At 42.4% G+C, this 17,418-nt stretch overlaps 2 protein-coding genes across 20 annotated transcripts in view; one reads left to right on the forward strand and one right to left on the reverse strand.

Annotated features, from left to right (window-relative positions):
- The window catches only part of BCL2L11 (BCL2 like 11), a 107,471-nt gene that overhangs the window by 83,396 nt on the left and 6,657 nt on the right, over positions 1 to 17,418 (forward strand). For 6 of the 7 annotated variants that reach the window (XM_082217972.1, XM_082217973.1, XM_082217976.1 and 3 more), the window contains one exon: positions 7,000 to 7,112. The exons of the other annotated variant lie outside the window; for it this stretch is intronic. In XM_082217972.1, coding sequence (XP_082074098.1) covers positions 7,000 to 7,112 — 113 coding nt within the window. The remainder of the gene's footprint in view (positions 1 to 6,999; positions 7,113 to 17,418) is intronic. 7 annotated transcript variants of the gene reach the window in all.
- Positions 1 to 17,418, reverse strand: part of LOC309529624 (uncharacterized protein) — a 304,631-nt gene that overhangs the window by 16,082 nt on the left and 271,131 nt on the right. For 11 of the 13 annotated variants that reach the window (XR_014218205.1, XR_014218206.1, XR_014218207.1 and 8 more), the window contains one exon: positions 4,598 to 4,694. The exons of the other annotated variants lie outside the window; for them this stretch is intronic. The gene's annotated coding sequence lies outside the window, so the exon portion shown is untranslated. The remainder of the gene's footprint in view (positions 1 to 4,597; positions 4,695 to 17,418) is intronic. 13 annotated transcript variants of the gene reach the window in all.

Raw genomic sequence — 17,418 nt, forward strand, 5'->3', positions numbered from 1 at the left:
TACGGATGTTCTCAGCAATTTCATGATTTAAACACTTTTTGATTAAGTGAAAGTTGAGATTCTCTGTTTCCAAACAGGGACTTTAAACCAAATATTGCAGCTATTGTGATGCAATACTGCAATATTATACAAACAATCAGAATATGAGGAATATTTACTTTTCCTGTTTTGCGAGTAGCTATTTGAGATAAATCTAGAACACTGATGGAAATAATTCTGTTGGTAAAGGAAGTAAGCAATTCATTCTCGAAGCATAAAGAGCTCAGATGCGTTACTTAATATTTATGGCTTATGGCATGTTTTATGTGCTGTCTTCAATGTGACTACATGAATTGTCATATTCGCATGAACAACGTCAAAGTCTTCCTGAGGTTTTTTATTTCTCTTTCAAGAAGCCAACACTCCACTGCCTATTTTACTTTTTTCTGTGTTTTAATGTGAATGCCAACTGTGTATATATTTTAACCCCCCCAAACCCCCCCCCGCATCTTTTGGTCTACACTCTGAGCTGCATAGAACTACTCTTCTTTAATATAAAGAGCACAAATGAGCTGTCTACCACTTCCCTATTGGAGACTCTCATGTTATGTCAGTAGTGCCTGATGGGTGTAGAACATCTGCACTTCCTTTTAGATGCTCAATTTTATTCAGGAATGAACCCATATTGGGGGTGCAAGGTCCTGTAAGCCTGTTTAGATGCATACTGCTCTGCCTATTCAGTATCAGTCTCTACTGCCAACCTATGAACTTGGAAATCCTAAGCTAGATAGCTATCATCATTGAAAAAACATTTGTCCCTTTTGAACCTCTTGCATCCCTGTTATAAACCATTTTGATGATGTGTGCAGCTGCTGTGTGAGAGTAACAACATTGCATCACCAGTGTAATGGCTCTGATGATGCCCTATCGTGTTCATTTGTGCTGGCAGAGTTTTAGAATTGAACAGCTACACCTGAGTCATTTTGCTGCCAAGCAATGAGTGCTTGTAAAACGCTGTCGTATGAGTATCTTTGCCAGCAGAGGAACATTATGTGGTAACAAGGGAGAAAACCTCCTCTGTGGTGGCACCCTGAATACCCTCCCCATAGATTACAACTGGTGCTTGACAATATAATCCTTTCAGCATCAGGTGAAAACCTTTTTTTATTATTTACTCAGACAGTTTAAGTGTTGGTTATGCTATTAATTAGCTCTAGGGGTTTTTTTTAAGCTGCTTCACAGGCTATTTTATTGATTGATTTGTTATTACTGTATTTTATCTAGTTATGATGAGTTTAGTCATGCATTTTGCACAATGCCCTGGTATCTGTAAGGATGAAAGTTAAAACCCTTTAGAAATTAACTTAAATTTGATGGCCAATGTTGGACACTCAGTGTTGGACTGGGTAGATTTTCCTGAGCCAATCCCATTGAAATCAGTGGGTAATATTCAGTGTTAGTCACTACTCAAACTATGTCTGTTAAACTAAATGTACTTGCACATCTTAAGCCCATTGATTTCAAAGGGTCTGCTCTGAATATGACTTGGTTATCACCCACTGAGAGCTGTGATTGGGTACCTGGGAAGCTGGTGTGTTTGACTGTTTTAAGTCTCTCCAGTGGAGATTGTCTAAAGCACAACTCCGGCTCTCAAGATCTTGCATGGTGTGTCCTAAGAGACAAGTGATGCAGAGTATATGCATGTTGGGCATCCTTGCTCTGCAGCAGTGACTGTATATATTACATATAAAACTTTTGTATAGTAATAGTGAGGGAACAGAACCTGCATTGTTTGAATATGGTTTCAGCCATGTGTGTTTCAAGTGGATCATATTAAATATGAATGTTGATATTGTATCTCCACTTTGCATTAGCTAAATGACTTGATGCTACTGATCGTAGATCTTGCAGTACCACAGAAAGTTCTTTATGAAACCCTCAGATTGATTTCACTATTAACCACATGAAACATTATATTAATTTCTTTACTTCCAGAACCTGTCATTTGAAGTCAATATAGGTTTTTGATATGCATGCAGTCCCTTAGGTCCCATGACACACTTAGTTTTCTTAGGCTAGTTGGACAATTCTGCTTTTGTGTGCTTATGTGAAACTAACATCTTGTCAAGTTATGAAGAAAGTCTAAGCAGGTGGCTTTTCAGGAGAAAAGAACATCTTTCTTCCTGGAGGACCTTGGTATGTCGAGACTTCTGTGTAATATGCAAAATGGGACTTGCCAGTTTTGAGTGTTTGGTTTAGAAGTAATTTTCTGCCTTTCTTTCTGATATAGAACTTTGCTAAGAAGAACAAACTGTTCTTGCCAAAGTCTTAAAAGCATTGTTATTTTTCTAATAATTCTTGACAATTGGGTAGTTTTGCAAAGGCAGTTGTTGGACTCAGTTTCATCAGCTCCAGTCAGTATGGTCAATCATTAGGGCCATGTTGTAGTCCCCAGTGACATTTGAAAGGTCGCAGTCTCCCCATTCCTGTCCTACACCGATGACTTCAAAATCGGCACACAGAGTAAAATGCTAAAAGGTGTGGATCTAAGTGTGGCAAATAAATCGCCAAGTGTGCACAATTTCCAACACAGAAATTACTGTTGCATAGGAAACTTGTTTTCTGTGTGAGAAACTACTGTGGAAATGTTGCAGCATGTTTTCTAGTGCAAAATGGCAGTGGTGCCTTCATCTGAGCAGTATGAATTTACCCACGTACCTCTTGGCTACTCATAAGAGTATGGAGTGTGGTGGGGAGAATTTGTCTGAAATTATTTGTCAGGCTGCTGAGGCACCTATCTGTATATTTCCCGCTGGCAGAGTGAGATTATTTTTGGCCAAGTTTGCTATAAGATCTGGTTCTGCTTGGTCTTGTGGCAGGAAATGCTAATGGGTAGTTAGATGTCCCTTTTCACCACATTTGTGGCTCTGTTTAGTGCCTGTCAGCTTTGCCAGTTGAATTTTCTGCCTCAGGCATCAAAGTGTTTTAGCTGGCACTGGGTGGCAATGTGGGGTGTGTGTAAGTTACATACGACATGGGGTATCAGAATTTGCTTGAGTGGCATTTGCAGTTTGAGATTTTCCTGGGATTTTTCTTTGTACTGATATGGAGTGAAATGGATCTGGGCCATTTGGAGTAGGAATTTGAGCATTTGTTGTGAAGAGTATGTGTTCTTTTTAATCCTCCCCCACATCCTTTGGAGTAGATTTGGGGAGTCGGGGTGTGGGGGGAGTTCCATTGCACAAGCCCCAAATCCTTGGATTCACTCATGTCCTCTCCATTATAAGCCTTTGAGAACTGCACTGATTTCCACAGGAACTGTGTGACTAGTTTGTGATCCCTCTACATTTGCACATTTGGAGTTACCTGCTCAGGTATACTTGGTGATGATCAAATCAGAGTGAAACAGTTTAATTTTATGGGGTGTGGGAACAAATATTATTTACTATTATAACATGTCATCTGTGGAGAATTCTCTTAAGATTTGCTATGGCAATATCAGTGTTGTTGGTTGGCTTCCCACACTTGTCTTTTAATGATTAGGAGCAGAGTAAGCCCAGTATTGCAAGGACTTTACTGAATGAAATTCAGCAGCTAAGCAAGTGAGTAAAATTGGGCCTGATGCAAAGTCTGTTTTGAAAACCGATCGGGTATTTCACTACTATAATGTGAAAACAATACATCTGTAAGCCAAGCAAATGTTAGTCTGGCTCTGAAGTAATTTTTCCATACAGATTGAAGCCAGGCGCATTTGCTTAACGTTTTCACTGCTCTGCTAGCTTTTGATTGTTTTGAGATTGGAAGCTATGAGTATTCCCTTATGATCCCTTTATGGTTTTAAAGCCAAGTTTGCGGAATACTTTGTGTAAAAAGTGCTGTCATGCTTGCTTACATTCTCATTTCATGTTGAAGAGGGGGTGGGGGAAGTCAGGCTAGGTTCATAGAACTGAAAAGCACTCAAAAGGTAATCCCACCAGAACCCCTGCAGTGGTAGTACTCTGTTGATTGAAATAATCTTGGATAGATGTTCATACAGTCATCTCAAGCGCTGATATTTATGTGCCGAAAGCTGTTCATTTTGCTCTCCAAATTATGTGGCATTTCTTGCTGTACATGGTTAGCATTAATATCTGCTGCTTTAAATTAATAATGCTTCCTTGTGTAAAACGTGCATTAGAATACACACACTATTTGCTTGACTAAGGATCATTCTTTGTAATGTCACTGCTAAGGGATACTACTTCGAGCCAAATTACATTACATACCAAGGTTCCCTTCATAAACAAAGGAGTGCTGAGAGTAGTTGACAGGATTTGGATGGTGCTCTAATGTGGGGGGAAGAGAGTAACAGGGCAAACAGCCGTTTGGGTTGTGTGTGATTTTTAAGTTGGGAAATTGAACTGACTTGGGGCTTATAGTTAACCCATGCTCCCTGCACCATGACTGCTATCCAAATCTCTCACATAAATGTCTGTGCCCACCCATACACGGGAAGCTGCATTTTGAAGGAAAGAAACCTTGTAGTTTGGCTCTAAGGGTCCACAGATCCTAAAGCGGCTTTTTAAAAAAAGCTAATTTTTTTCTCTCACCTTATGCACAAGTAAAAAACAAAAGATGCCTTGTTCAATTGGAAAACTGAATATTTCCTCATTGTGCGCTATGACACTTCAGTGCAGTTAATCATGGGTTCTGAAGTGCACATTGCATTCTCCTTGCTGAAAAAGGATTCAAATATTTCCATTTAATATTTGGTTATAGAGAGGCATGTGTTCATATTTTAAATATACAGCTGTAGTCCAACCTGAAAAGTGGCTGTGTGGCATAAGAGCCACCTTGGATGTCAAAAACATAAAGGTACCCCTGCCCGTACGGGCCAGTCGTGTCCGACTCTAGGGTTGCGCGCCCATCTCACTTAAGAGGCTGGGGGCCAGCGCTGTCCGGAGACATTTCTGGGTCATGTGGCCAGCGTGACGAAGCTGCTCTGGCGAGCTGGCACCAGCGCAGCACACGGAAACGCCGTTTACCTTCCCGCTAGAAAGCGGTACCTATTTATCTACTTGCACTTTAGGGGTGCTTTCGAACTGCTAGGTGGGCAGGAGCTGGGACTGAAAGATGGGAGCTCACCCCAGCGCGGGGATTCGAACCGCCAACCATGCGATCAGCAAGTCCTAGGCGCTGAGGTTTTACCCACAGCGCCACTCGCGTCCCCCCAAAAACATAATTACATATAAATCCCTCACGTGTGTGTGTGTGTGTGTGTGTGTGTAATTTAAAGTGCAAAAGGGGCATGTAGACATGGGGTATGGAATTCCTCCCCTCAAGCACAACTTGTCTCTCTGCATTTTGTCCCCGGATGCCATTTTTCTCTTACTCTGTCTCCAGTGTGGAAAATTGGTCTGGCTGGGAGAAAAATGGCTAAGGGGGAGAGGCTGTGTGAAAGCAAGTGGCAGTCAGGTGGAGAGTTCTGTTACTCTCACCCTTGGGCACATAAAATCAGAGAGCCCCCTCCCCATCTTCTACATAACCCTGGCAGACCCATGTTGGCACGTATAGACTGGTCCGTGATATGCTATGCAGTGAAGCATTTTCTGTGTGTGTCTGGTAATCTTTCTGTCAGCTTTTCTAGTACTGTATACTGAACACAAGCTGAATGACCCTCTTGTTCCCTCTAAGTGAATTACTCCTTGATACTGAAGGGCCAGTGAAGGTATTGGGCAGTGATTCCATTTTGCTTCATGTTTGATGACAAAAGCATGAGTCAGTTACTACACTTAATATTTGAGGCGAATATTGACTGTTCTTGTTCATGTGCAAAAAATTGAGCCAGGGGAGGGGGAGAATGAGGTAATACTTATAGCACCAGTGACCAAGCAGTGCCCACCAGAAATTGCTGTATTTCAACTCCCATCATCCCTCGCTATTGGCCATGATGGTTGGGAGTTGAAGTCTAAGAACATCTTGACCGTGTTAGTTGATGTATTGAAACTTCCCTTTCCATTGTAAATAGGAAAGGCATGCAATGTACTGCAATCACACTTCATGCATTCCCATTTTGAATACTCTTCTCTTGTTAATTAGATCAGTCTTTTCCTTCTAAAGTGCAAGGTTATGCACACATAAGAAATCCTTGCTTTGGTTTGAACTAGGTTGTCCCTTCTACTGCTCTGTTTACATGCTTTTTCGATGTTTGTGGTACCTGTCCTGTGAAGGATAGCATACCATCAATGTGCATGATGTACAAGACCACCAGTTCCTGAATACCTTATAAACCTATTTGACACTGAGTTGAACATTGTATCAGAGCCCTCCAAGAGGCAGAAGCAAATCTTGCTCTTGCATTTGAGAGTTGTACTCCTGCTACTTTTTATGAGGGGCGCAGAAGGGGCACACCCAGTGGGGTGGAGCCACAACACAGCTGTGTTGCTGTGCTTACCAGGAATGAGAAGGGGCAGGGAAGTCAGTGCATTGTGGGTGCTTTTGGGCAGGGGTTCCATGGTACATGATGACATGGGAATACTTGGAACTGCTTGTGGTAGATTCACCTTTTGCTTCATGGTTTCTGTTGGGGGACATAATCCTTGAGTATTGAAATTCTGATCAGATTCCGATTCTCATTTGTAAATCTATGTGTTGTTACACGCTTTCACTGGATGTTTTTGAGGGGTTGCTGTTCTATGCAGCTCATGTAAAAGTCCTAGAGAACATCAGTTACTGTTTATCTCTGAGTGGGGAGGTAGCATAAGAAGGCCCATTGGCAGTCATGGATTTAGTAAGCAAGGAATTGAAGCTTCTGATGCCATGGTGGCTTCAATGTAAAATATAATCCCATGCTTTTCGTGATTAGCTCAGTGAAAAGTTTTCAGGGTCTCTTTAGAGCTGTCATGCTCATTCTTGTAAGTCAGTCAGAAAACTAATGTAGAACCTTTGGTTGCATGCATGTGAGAAATTGGGAGAGGGATGGGGGGAAAGTATATTTTGGGATTTTTTAAAAGCATTTGTTTTTATGTTGCTTTGATCCAGCTTACAGGTGGCAGTCACGGTCAATCCCTGAAGATACACGGCCAGAAATATGGATTGCACGGGAATTACAGCGCATTGGAGATGAATTTAATGCTTCCTACAGTCCGAGAAGGGTAACTTACTTTTTTAATCTCTTTGCTGCAGCCCTGTATGCCCAAACAAGGGTATTCTTAGTTTTGGCAGGAGAAAGCACACACAACAAAGGTGTTGGTTCCTTATTCATAAAGGTGTCAAATTGCACCAAATGTGCCGAATTTGCAGAAAGCTGCAGCCTGCTTCACCCACTCATCTACTTATAAACTGCTTGCTTTCTTTTTTCTTCCTGTAGCACATCAACTTTATTTGTATTAATTCAGGTCTAATATATCCCACATTCAAGGAGCTTGAGGTGAGTTCATGGGCCCCCTTGTGTGTGTTTGCAGCAGAGTGTTGATAGTGGCAAAGTCCCTGGTTGGTGGGTGCTGGCAGTCTTTCTGGGGACACTGGGGGTGCGTCATTCTCCTGCAGCCTTTGTATTTTCTGCTTGTGGGTTTTCCTGCACTGAGCTGAGCATTCACTGGGTTGTGCAGTCATTCTGCTGGGGTAGCAGCACCATTTCTTCTTCTCTCCCCGGTCCCCAGTTTAACATACGTATAAGATTGCCCTGCCCAGGTCCTATTACTCAACTTGATGTACTTGCATGTTTACGTATTGTGACTAGGAGTAAAAAAATTGCACCATAATGTAGAAATTCCTTATCAGTGGCATTCAGAGGGATGTTTACTGAAAGCCAGAACTGTGTGTGCACATACTGGTGTTCTTTCCAGTTTTCATTCAGTACCAATTGAAAGAATCTCATAAAGCTACCTTTTAAGAAGACCCCTAACTTTAAAAAAAGCAAACTATGGTTGGGTTTTACTGAAAAGCAGCTGCAGGAGCTTGCAAATTTTATCAGAGCAACTGGGATGGGGTAGGGTGAAGAGACTTATTTGTGGGGCTTTATGTCAGTCAAAATTGTCCTTTGCTGCTTTTCTCCCCTATTAAAGTATGGCAACTGTTTCTGTGTTTCGCATAGATACTTTAGTTTGACCTGGAGGGCTTTGTCAGGAGTGTGGCTCACAGCAAAACATAACAAGGGCGGGGGATGTATTGCCATTTTCCTCTGTTGTAAAGTTTGGGATATTCTGGTGTACCTTATAAGTATCTGTGCAAGGAGGAGGGAATGAAACTATTCAGTCAGCTCAGTGACAGGTTAACTTCGATAATCAATATAAAAAAATTCCTTCCAATAGCACCTTAAAGACCAACTAAGTTAGTTCTTGGTATGAGCTTTTGTGTGCATGCACACTTCTTCAGATAAGAAGTGTGCATGCACATGAAGAAGTGTGAAGAAGTGTGCATGCACACGAAAGCTCATACCAAGAACTAACTTAGTTGGTCTTTAAGGTGCTACTGGAAGTAATTTTTTTATTTTGACTATGGCAGACCAACACGGCTACCTATCTGTAATTCGATAATCAATAACTTTGATATCAGAAACTCTGTAAGTTCAGTGGTACAGGCTGTGTGTCTTAGTATAACAGCCTTCCCCTAACCTTGTGCCCTCTACTTCTATTACAGGCATAGGCAAACTTGGCCCTCCAGATGGCTAACAGGACCAATGGTCAGGGATGGTGGGAATTGTAGCCCCAAAACATCTGGAGGGCAGAGCTTGCCAGTGCCTGTTCTATTAGCTCCAGCCAGAATGGCTGATGGGAGTTGTAGTTCAAAACATCTGGAGGGCACAGGTGGAAGAAGGCTACAGTAGAAAAACAAAACAGTCAAAATGTTTGCAGTAGCGCTGTATTGAATACAACTCTACACTTTAAAATCACAAGGTGGAGCTTAAGAACTGATTTATTTCTTTTCTTCCCAATACTTTTGTCCATATGGAGGTTGAACTTTTGTGGTCTACGGTGCACTTTTATAATTTTGTGAGCAGTGTGCCAGAGGAAGTCTTCACTTTAAATAAAGGATGCATATCTGTTGCTAGCCCTGCTCCAGCAGCTTATTACTGGAAAATTAAGCAGGTAAAGTGTTTTCCTGGTATGGAGAGGAGATGGAGGGAAAAGCTTGGACTGCCAAGTCTCAATGCGCTTGGCAAGGCCAAGTGGAAAAGGTGGCAACCCTTTGGTAGTTTTTGGTAAAGGTATGCTTGGTTTTTAGTCAGAACTTGGAGGAGACACCACATGTGTTTGATCCACGTGCACCAATGCCTTGCATCTACCTACCTGTTGGCTGCTAGTGCTTTTGGTGAGTGGTAGTGTCTCCAAATGTGTAGATTCCCTGCTACTGTAATGCAGCTGCATAATGATCACAATTCTGTGGAATTTATTTAATATGGGGTTGCCATACATTCAGAATTTCCCGGACATATCTGGAATACTGCAGCTGCAAGCAATGTCTGCGCAGAAATTGGTGAAATGTCCGGATGTGTGGCAACCCATGGCAGCAGTGACATTTTTGCCAGTTTTCCTGAGAAATATGGCAACCCTATTTAATACATTTATTTATTGCGCTTCATTTGGCGGTTCACAGAATTTGGGCTACAAGACAGCATTCTGCTTGCTTTTAACTATTGAGAGCCAGATACTTCATAACTGTCCTCTGTGGTTTGTTACTGGAAGCAGAAGGACGACACTGTAACTTTGCAGACAGGGAAGGACTTAACACAGTGCTTCTCTTCTGGGCATGTACAGACATGTCTATCCCTGCAGTAGTCTGATTCTTCTTACTTTATCAGTAGTGAAGAGATTACAGTTAGTTTTATTTCAGCAAAAGGAACCATTTGTTCAGTAACGTATAAAACTTTGGGATCTATTTTTCCTCTTCTTTTTCTGTATGTAATGAACTGCTAATTCCCCAGTGTGCAGTGCAGTGACCTCCTTTCCATTACCATTGCACTTCTTGTGTCTTGTTCTGCCTGTCTCATGAATGGTGCAGTTCTTTTGCCTTTAGGCAGTTTTGGCAGACCTAATAACCTGACTTGGAAGTGCACATGTTATTACCACAAACTGATCTGTGGCATCAATAGTGACACATCTCTCTCTTTCTTACTCTCCCTCAGGGGATATGGAAGATTCACAGTCTAGCATTCAGTTAAAGATTCCTGTGCTTGCCAACTGAAGTGACTGCATGGTGTGGGTGGCCGGGGGGAGGGGGCATGTTCCGGATCAATAACTGGTTAAAGATCAGGAAACAGAATAGGAAATAAATGGACAGTTGTCACAGAGGAGGGCTGTAAGAAGAGGGTTCCTCCAGGGATCTGTGTTGGAGCCTGTGCTTTTTGACTAGTTGATTTATTATCTGGAGTTAGGGGTGGAAAGTCAGGGTGCCTTTATGACATCGCATTATTCAGGATTTTGACCAAACTGCGGGAGGCAGTGGAAGACAGGAGTGCCTGGCATGCTCTGGTCCATGGGGTCACAAAGAGTCAGACACGACTAAACAACAACAACAAGGAGCTCTATAAGGAACTTGCAAAACTAGGGGAATGGGCATAAAAATGGCAAATGCTGTTCAGTATAAGCAAGTTATGTACAATGGAGCAAAAAAAATAAGAATTCCTAAAGTCACAAATATGCTCAGGGAATCTGAACTGGCAGTGACTGATGGGGAACCTTGTGGTCGTGGCAAAGATTTTGATTCAGCATGCAGCAGCTGTGAAAATGTGAATTTCATGTTAAAGACCGTTAGGAAACGGGTTGAAAGTAAAACTACCAAGATCATGTCATTATGCAAATCTATGGTACAACCACAATTTGAAATGCTGTGAACAATTCTGATGGCCACACCTCAAAAATGATAATGCAGAACTGGAAAAAGGTTCAGGAATGGCAATCAAAATGATCACGGCATGAAGCTATGAGGAAGATGACAATGTCTGCAGCTTTTTAGTATTAAAAAAAGGCGAGTGCAGATCTCATAATAGTCAAACCTGGAGTCTACCAGTGAAACCGAATGTTAGGAGAATGAGGGCAGACACAAAAGGATGTTATTCTTCACACAGCGCATGATTAAACTATGGAATTCAATACTACAATATTATATAGCCACCAGTATGGATGGTTTTGGGGACGCGGGTGGCGCTGTGGGTTAAACCACAGAGCCTAGGACTTGCCAATCAGAAGGTTGGTTGTTCGAATCCCCGCGACGGGGTGAGCTCCCGTTGCTCGGTGCCTGCTCCTGCCAACCTAGCAGTTTGAAAGCACCTCAAAGTGCAAGTAGATAAATAGGTACCGCTCCGGCGGAAAGGTAAATGGCTTTTCCATGCTCTGCTCTGGTTCGCCAGAAGCGGCTTAGTCATGCTGGCCACATGACCCAGAAGCTGTACGCCCGCTCCCTCGGCCAATAAAGCGAGATGAGCGCCACAACCCCAGAGTTGTCCACGATTGGACCTAGTGGTCAGGGGTCCCTTTACCTTTACCTTTATGGATGGTTTTAAAAGGGGCTTGGACAAATTCATGGAGGACAAGGCTATCAATGGTTTATGACTAGTTCCAGTGTCTGAGGCACTATTCCTCTGAAATCCCAGTTGCTGGGGAACATCTGCATCTGGGCTTCTCATGGGCATCTGGTTGGCCAGTGTGGAAAAGATGCTGGACAAGAAGGGGCCTTTGGTTTGATCCAGCAAGGCTCTTTCTTGCAAGGAAATATGGATGAGATGAGATACCTAATCCTCCACCCCAAAAAACTATTGGGGCTTGGTTGTGGGATGGGGAAGCTGCCAGGGGACAAGGAAAGAAGGGTTAGCCTGCCAGCTGCCACTTTCCCCCTCCAGATGCCCCTGTGTTATTTGCATCACTGGTTAAACCAATTTGAGTGATTTTCCAGGCTGCAATTTTCAGCTTAAGAAATATTTCCTCAATAGTGTTTTGCTTCCCGTTAGCTATTTGTTTTGGCTAAACTTCTCCGGCTGTTTAGTATGTTTTATATTTAGCTCCTTCCCGTTTTTCACGCCTTTATTTTGGACTATGTAGCTTTTTTGTTCAGCTGGCAAAGCTTCACACACCTGATTTGTCACACATCAAAATAACGTGCAGAAGGAGTGTTCCGTAATGAACTGTTGTGATGAGTCATTTGGTTTACATATGAATTGGGTTTTAGACAGCTTTTTGGTTTCCTCATTCATATCTGGAAACTTGAGTAGAATGTGCTGCTAAATGTTACTACTGATAACAATAGTAAACTCACAGGAGACTTCAGAAAGAACGAGTGGCTGTCAAGGTCTGTTTTTGTTTCCTATGCACCTGCTTCCCTGGATTGAACTTGCAGATTGTTTTGATTTGGATATTTCTTCATTCCACTGTTGTGCCAGTCCAGACACTTGTATGCAGAGGTGATTAAGGCCCAGAAGTTAACTCATGGGAGGCTGCTTACTTGAGAGAATTGCAGCTAATCCAGTCGGGTTCTAAGTGCATGCTTTGGCTCTCTGAGAACATCTTTAAAGTTCCTCAGTGACCATGGCAAATTCAGCATAGTCCGTATGAGCTGAGACTAGCAGCACATGGGGACATGGCAGGAGTTAACCTAATTGTAAAGTCTGAAAACATATAGTCTTGCAGTAACCTTGCACCAGCGTTTTGGAAAAGTACGTACAAATGATTGGGGTTTGTTGGAGACTACTTTGTTGCTTAGCACTTCTTTTGATTTTTTTTTTTTTTTTGTAGTAGCCATCTTACTCGACTCTCTTATTCCTTTCCTTGCTGCCTATGTATGCTCATTGCTACATGTTGGCTCTTCTTTCTTGCCACTTGCTGCTATTTCAGCCTATTGCACTATTAATTTAAAGCAAATTAAATATATTGAAAGACTGAAGCCTTCCTTGAATCTGGACCCAGGACTTGGGACATGCCTTGACCTGAATTTTCTTATGCAGGTAAGACTTGAAGGGAGTAAAATTCTGCTCCCAGGCCATGATTTGTTTGACCGAGGTCGTCTGTAGGCCTAAAATTGCACGTGCTTTCACCTCTATCTCACAGTGTTATAGTGGGCCTCTGAGCAGCTCCTGGGTCACACAAGCATGCCCATGTACAGGGAAGATCTGAGGTTAGATTTTCTTGATGCAGTTTCTCTTCTGATTTGATCTGCCTGCATGGCTACAGACTTCTTGCTTGAGCAAGGCAAATTAAGTGTTCCTATTTTCTGTAGGGCCATCACAGGGCCTGAGGGATCCATTCTAAGAGAGAAAATAACTCCATGGCCTTCTTTTCGGAACTACTTTCTTACCCATCAGCGACTATTTTTCTTTCATTTTACTTTTGTATACAGCTGTGTGGAACCTCTTCCTAATATTGAGCTAGAATTGGATCAGCAATAACCATCTCGGATGGTTAAGCAACTTCCAAGGTTTCCTTAAGTTCAGATTTGTGACGGTATACCCTCCCTCCCTCTTTTACCTGCCTGGAACCTGAAGGATAGTTTCACTCTTCTCTCCCTCCCAGAGCCCCAGCTTTTCTGCTTAGTTCACTTCATTAATAATACTATTCTCAGCTTGTACCAAATTTAAATGGCGGCCTCATTTTCTACTGCCAAAGTGAAGCTCGATTTTCTAGCATTCTCTGTAGCAGAATGTATAACTGCTGCTAACCCTGCAGTTGTATGCAGTCTTCAATGGGACTTATTCCATCAGCCAACATCCACTGATTTTGACTTTACACAGATGTGTTGTTGTTGTTTTGTTGCACTTGAGTGGCTGTATTTCTGTCTTGTGTCAAGCACAAGACAGACTGGAAATATGGTCCACCTGTGTCCTTCTGTCTGCTTCCCCTTAGACTTCCAGCTTGTAGGGTTGGTCTTTGAGATAGTGTTGGAATCATAGGGGCTGGCTTCTCGGTTCTTTCAAGAAGCTTTGGGTCTTTTATTTATGCCATTTCTATCCCTCCTGTGTTTTATGGAATTCAAGAAGAAACACTTAGAGTTCTCAGGCAGGATTTGACCAGTTCTAGCCAGTCTTGCTGAGCTTTCTCAGGGTTGCTGAATTACATGCTTCAACCCATTCGAAATCTCTTGTAGCTGAAGGAAAGAAGACTAAAGGAGTGCAGAAAATGTATTAATCCAAAATAATTCAGGATCTCTTGTACCAGTCTTCTGAATCTTTGACCTTTGTGAATCTATTAGTTGTCTGTCTTCCGTGTGTAGCTACATTTTGCACCAGCCATTCCCCTAAAGAAGTAATGAGTTGGGATTTTGACCTGGTTCTGACCCTTATACAGGTGGTGACAGTATTCACATGGTGGAGAAGCTAGAATGTCCTCCATTCTTTGCCATGCATATACAGTAAACGTATGCCACAGGCACTCCATATGAATGTCACGAATGTCTGATTTGCATGAATCTTCCCTGTTGTTTTTGGGAGGGGGCAGAGATCTCATGTATTGGATGTCTCTGCAGAGCACTTATGTCATGATATATGCCATCAGGCGCAGGAGGGCATACTCACTCTTGCATCTTGTAGGGACTTTCGGCACCCCTGTATCAGAAAAGGTGTTGCAGTTTTCTGTGTACCTTTTTAAAATAGTATTTGTATCAGCTTTTGGTGTCACCACTGTCTTGTGGCTTCCCACATGCTGAACTTCATTGGGTAATCATATCCTTTTCAATCTTAGATTACTCCACTTAGGGTTGCCTGGAAAGGGTTGCCATCTCTTGTCCCGCAAGCACACACACACAGCAACTTAAAATAATGCCTTTATGGTTTTGAAAATAAACTTATGAAAGGCTAATTATGGAACAATCCCATACATTTGAGATAAAAATCACAAGCTGTTGTTAGAGTGCCTCTACAGGAATTGCAGACACGAAACTGATTTCCTCCCATCTTGTTATGCAGAAGTGGAGGGGAAGTGCCTTGGCCTTATCGCAGTCCCATTATGTCAGGTGAATCGGGGCACGGGCTTGGTCAGGCAAACTAGGCAGCAGCTGCCCCTGTCTTGTTCAGCCTTTGGAAATGTTAGCAGGATTCTTTATGCAGCTAAACTTTTGCTTAGCTTGAAAACCCAAAGAAGTGTCTTGTGGCATAACAGTTAGCCTTAGTTAAGTCGTAGCTCCTTCTGGTTTTTCCCAAGTGCTCTTCTTTCATGCTTTTTCCCAGCTGAAACATGGTCCTAGCCTCTGGATTTAACATATACAGCGGTCTTACGGCACTTTAAAGTTTTAACAGTGGTGTCTAATGAAGTGGGTTCTAGCCCACAAAAACTTAAGCCACAACAAATCTGCTAATCTTATAAGGCACTGCAAGATTCTTCTGCGCATGTGTCAATGTAGCTAACCCTCTGAACTGGTCTTCTAAGGCTCCCTTCTACACACGTCTGTATGGTTCCAACCATGTGTACCATACATTTGCCACATGTGCCTATGACATTATTTTATTGTATATGTAAAATTTTGGGCCACCTTGCACATTACACTTCTATCTTGAAACAATGTTTTTTAAAAAAAGGAATAGAAAGTAAAATTACTAGCATGATACACCATCTGGTTAGCTTCCTTGTTTCCTTCAGGCTGTGGTGCTTACCTAAAGTTGAGTGCAGTGAACATGTTAATATGTGACCCGCCATACTTTGCATTACGTGGCTGCATCTTTTCTAATATATCTGCTTGCATATTTTTATACCCCAAACTGAACCAACTAGTGTTTACACAGGTGGAGTCACTTGAGAATAATTTAGAGGTTCACTAGTTCATTAGCTCTGGCACATATTGCCTATAGCTTTATTTAGGCTCTTGGCACAAACGACGCCAAATCACTGGTTTCTCAGATAAATTATAGCTACCAGATTTCATCCTTTGGGAATCTCTTAACATTTTCGAGAGTCAACAATTTGGACAATGACACAATTATACTCTGAGAATACCATCCTGTTTTTGGCTTCCCCTTTTCTCCTTCTGTGTGTGCTACCAGATCTCATAAATTATATACCATTTTGTTTCTTGTAACAAACCTCACATAAAACTTAGCGACAGTGAATTAAGCAGTGTAGAACAAGATTAAATATAGCGACAGTTGCTTTAGTCCTGGCACTGAGGGTGCTTAAGCATTCCACAAACAGATTTCTTTACTTCTAGTTATAAGCGTGTAGAAAACTGACAGCCAGGTGGGCAAGTGTGGCTAGTTGCTGGGGTGGGAGTGGGGATTTGTGTAGCAGGGTAGGTGAGCTTCTCATGAGTGTTCATCTCAGCAGGGCAGGGGCTGCGTTGGGACAGAGGGTGGAATGCCAAAATAGTCAGGTAAAAGGGAATAAACACGGGTCTGTACAAGTGTTTTTCTTTGCTAAGTGCTATCTCCTTGAAAGCTGGGGTGAGGAGCCTTTGGCCCTCCAAATGTTGAAGAGTGTTGGGAGTCCCAATAAGAACTGGAGGACCACAGGTTTCCCGTTCCTGCTTTAAGGCATGTTGTGTGTCTTTGTGAGTGTATACTCACTCAGGATACATGGACAGCAGCTATCACTGCCTGTAAATGGTGGTGGTGGAAAATCTAAACTGCAAGGACAGGAGGCAAACCGCAGGCACCCTGCTATCTAATGATAATTTTTTTCATGCTTTGCTGAGTGTCCCCCAAGTAGATCCATTTCTCATTAACAGGATGCATTTCTCTTACACCCTACATGATTACGAAAGTCATTTGATCTCAAATGCATTTACATGGAAGGATGTTCCACTGGAATCAGTGGAATGCAAAAACCAAGCAGAGGCATTTTGATGCTGTTGTTTACGCTTCTATCTTTTGCTGCAGCCAGAGGTGCTACTATCAGATGTTTATAAGTGGATACAGTGTTGCTCTCTTATGTATGTGGCATAGATACTGTGTTGGTTAGAGATGGACAGCACCCTCCAATTTCTGCTTTGTAGCATGAGCAGACTTAGGGGTGTTGCCCCCAAGGCAGAGGGAGGAGAGGGAGGTACAGCCCTTCAACTTTGTTCCCTCCTTGAAGTCAGTTGCAGCTCAATGCCAATTCCTACTTAGATAATAGATTCTCACTTTTTAATGTTAAAACAAGCAGTGTTTTATTATTAATACTCCTATTAGTAGCAGTATTTATAGAATACTCCCCCCCCCCGGAGTGGTCAGAACACTTTGCATATGGTGTCCTGGTAATCCTTGCAACAACTCTGTGTGAGAGGCCAGTGTAATATTGAGAGAGAGAGAGAGAGAGAGAGAGAGAGAGAGTGAGTGAGTGAGTGGCGGGTCGTCTGAGGCCACCTGCCTCCACTGAATTCATGGCTGGGCTGGAATGTGATCTTGGGGTTTATAGCTCAGGCTGTTCAAGAGCTTATGTACTGTAGTGACTGGTTCACACAATGTGTGTACAGTATATTGAACTAGGTGCTAACACGGGGTGCTTAAATTTAAAAGTGCAAGGACAGAACTGCTAAGGGGGAAAGGACACAGAGAAGGAGAGA

Source organism: Podarcis vaucheri, assembly GCF_965113315.1.
Source record: "Podarcis vaucheri genome assembly, chromosome: 3".
In the NCBI taxonomy this organism is placed as follows: Eukaryota; Metazoa; Chordata; class Lepidosauria; order Squamata; family Lacertidae; genus Podarcis; species Podarcis vaucheri.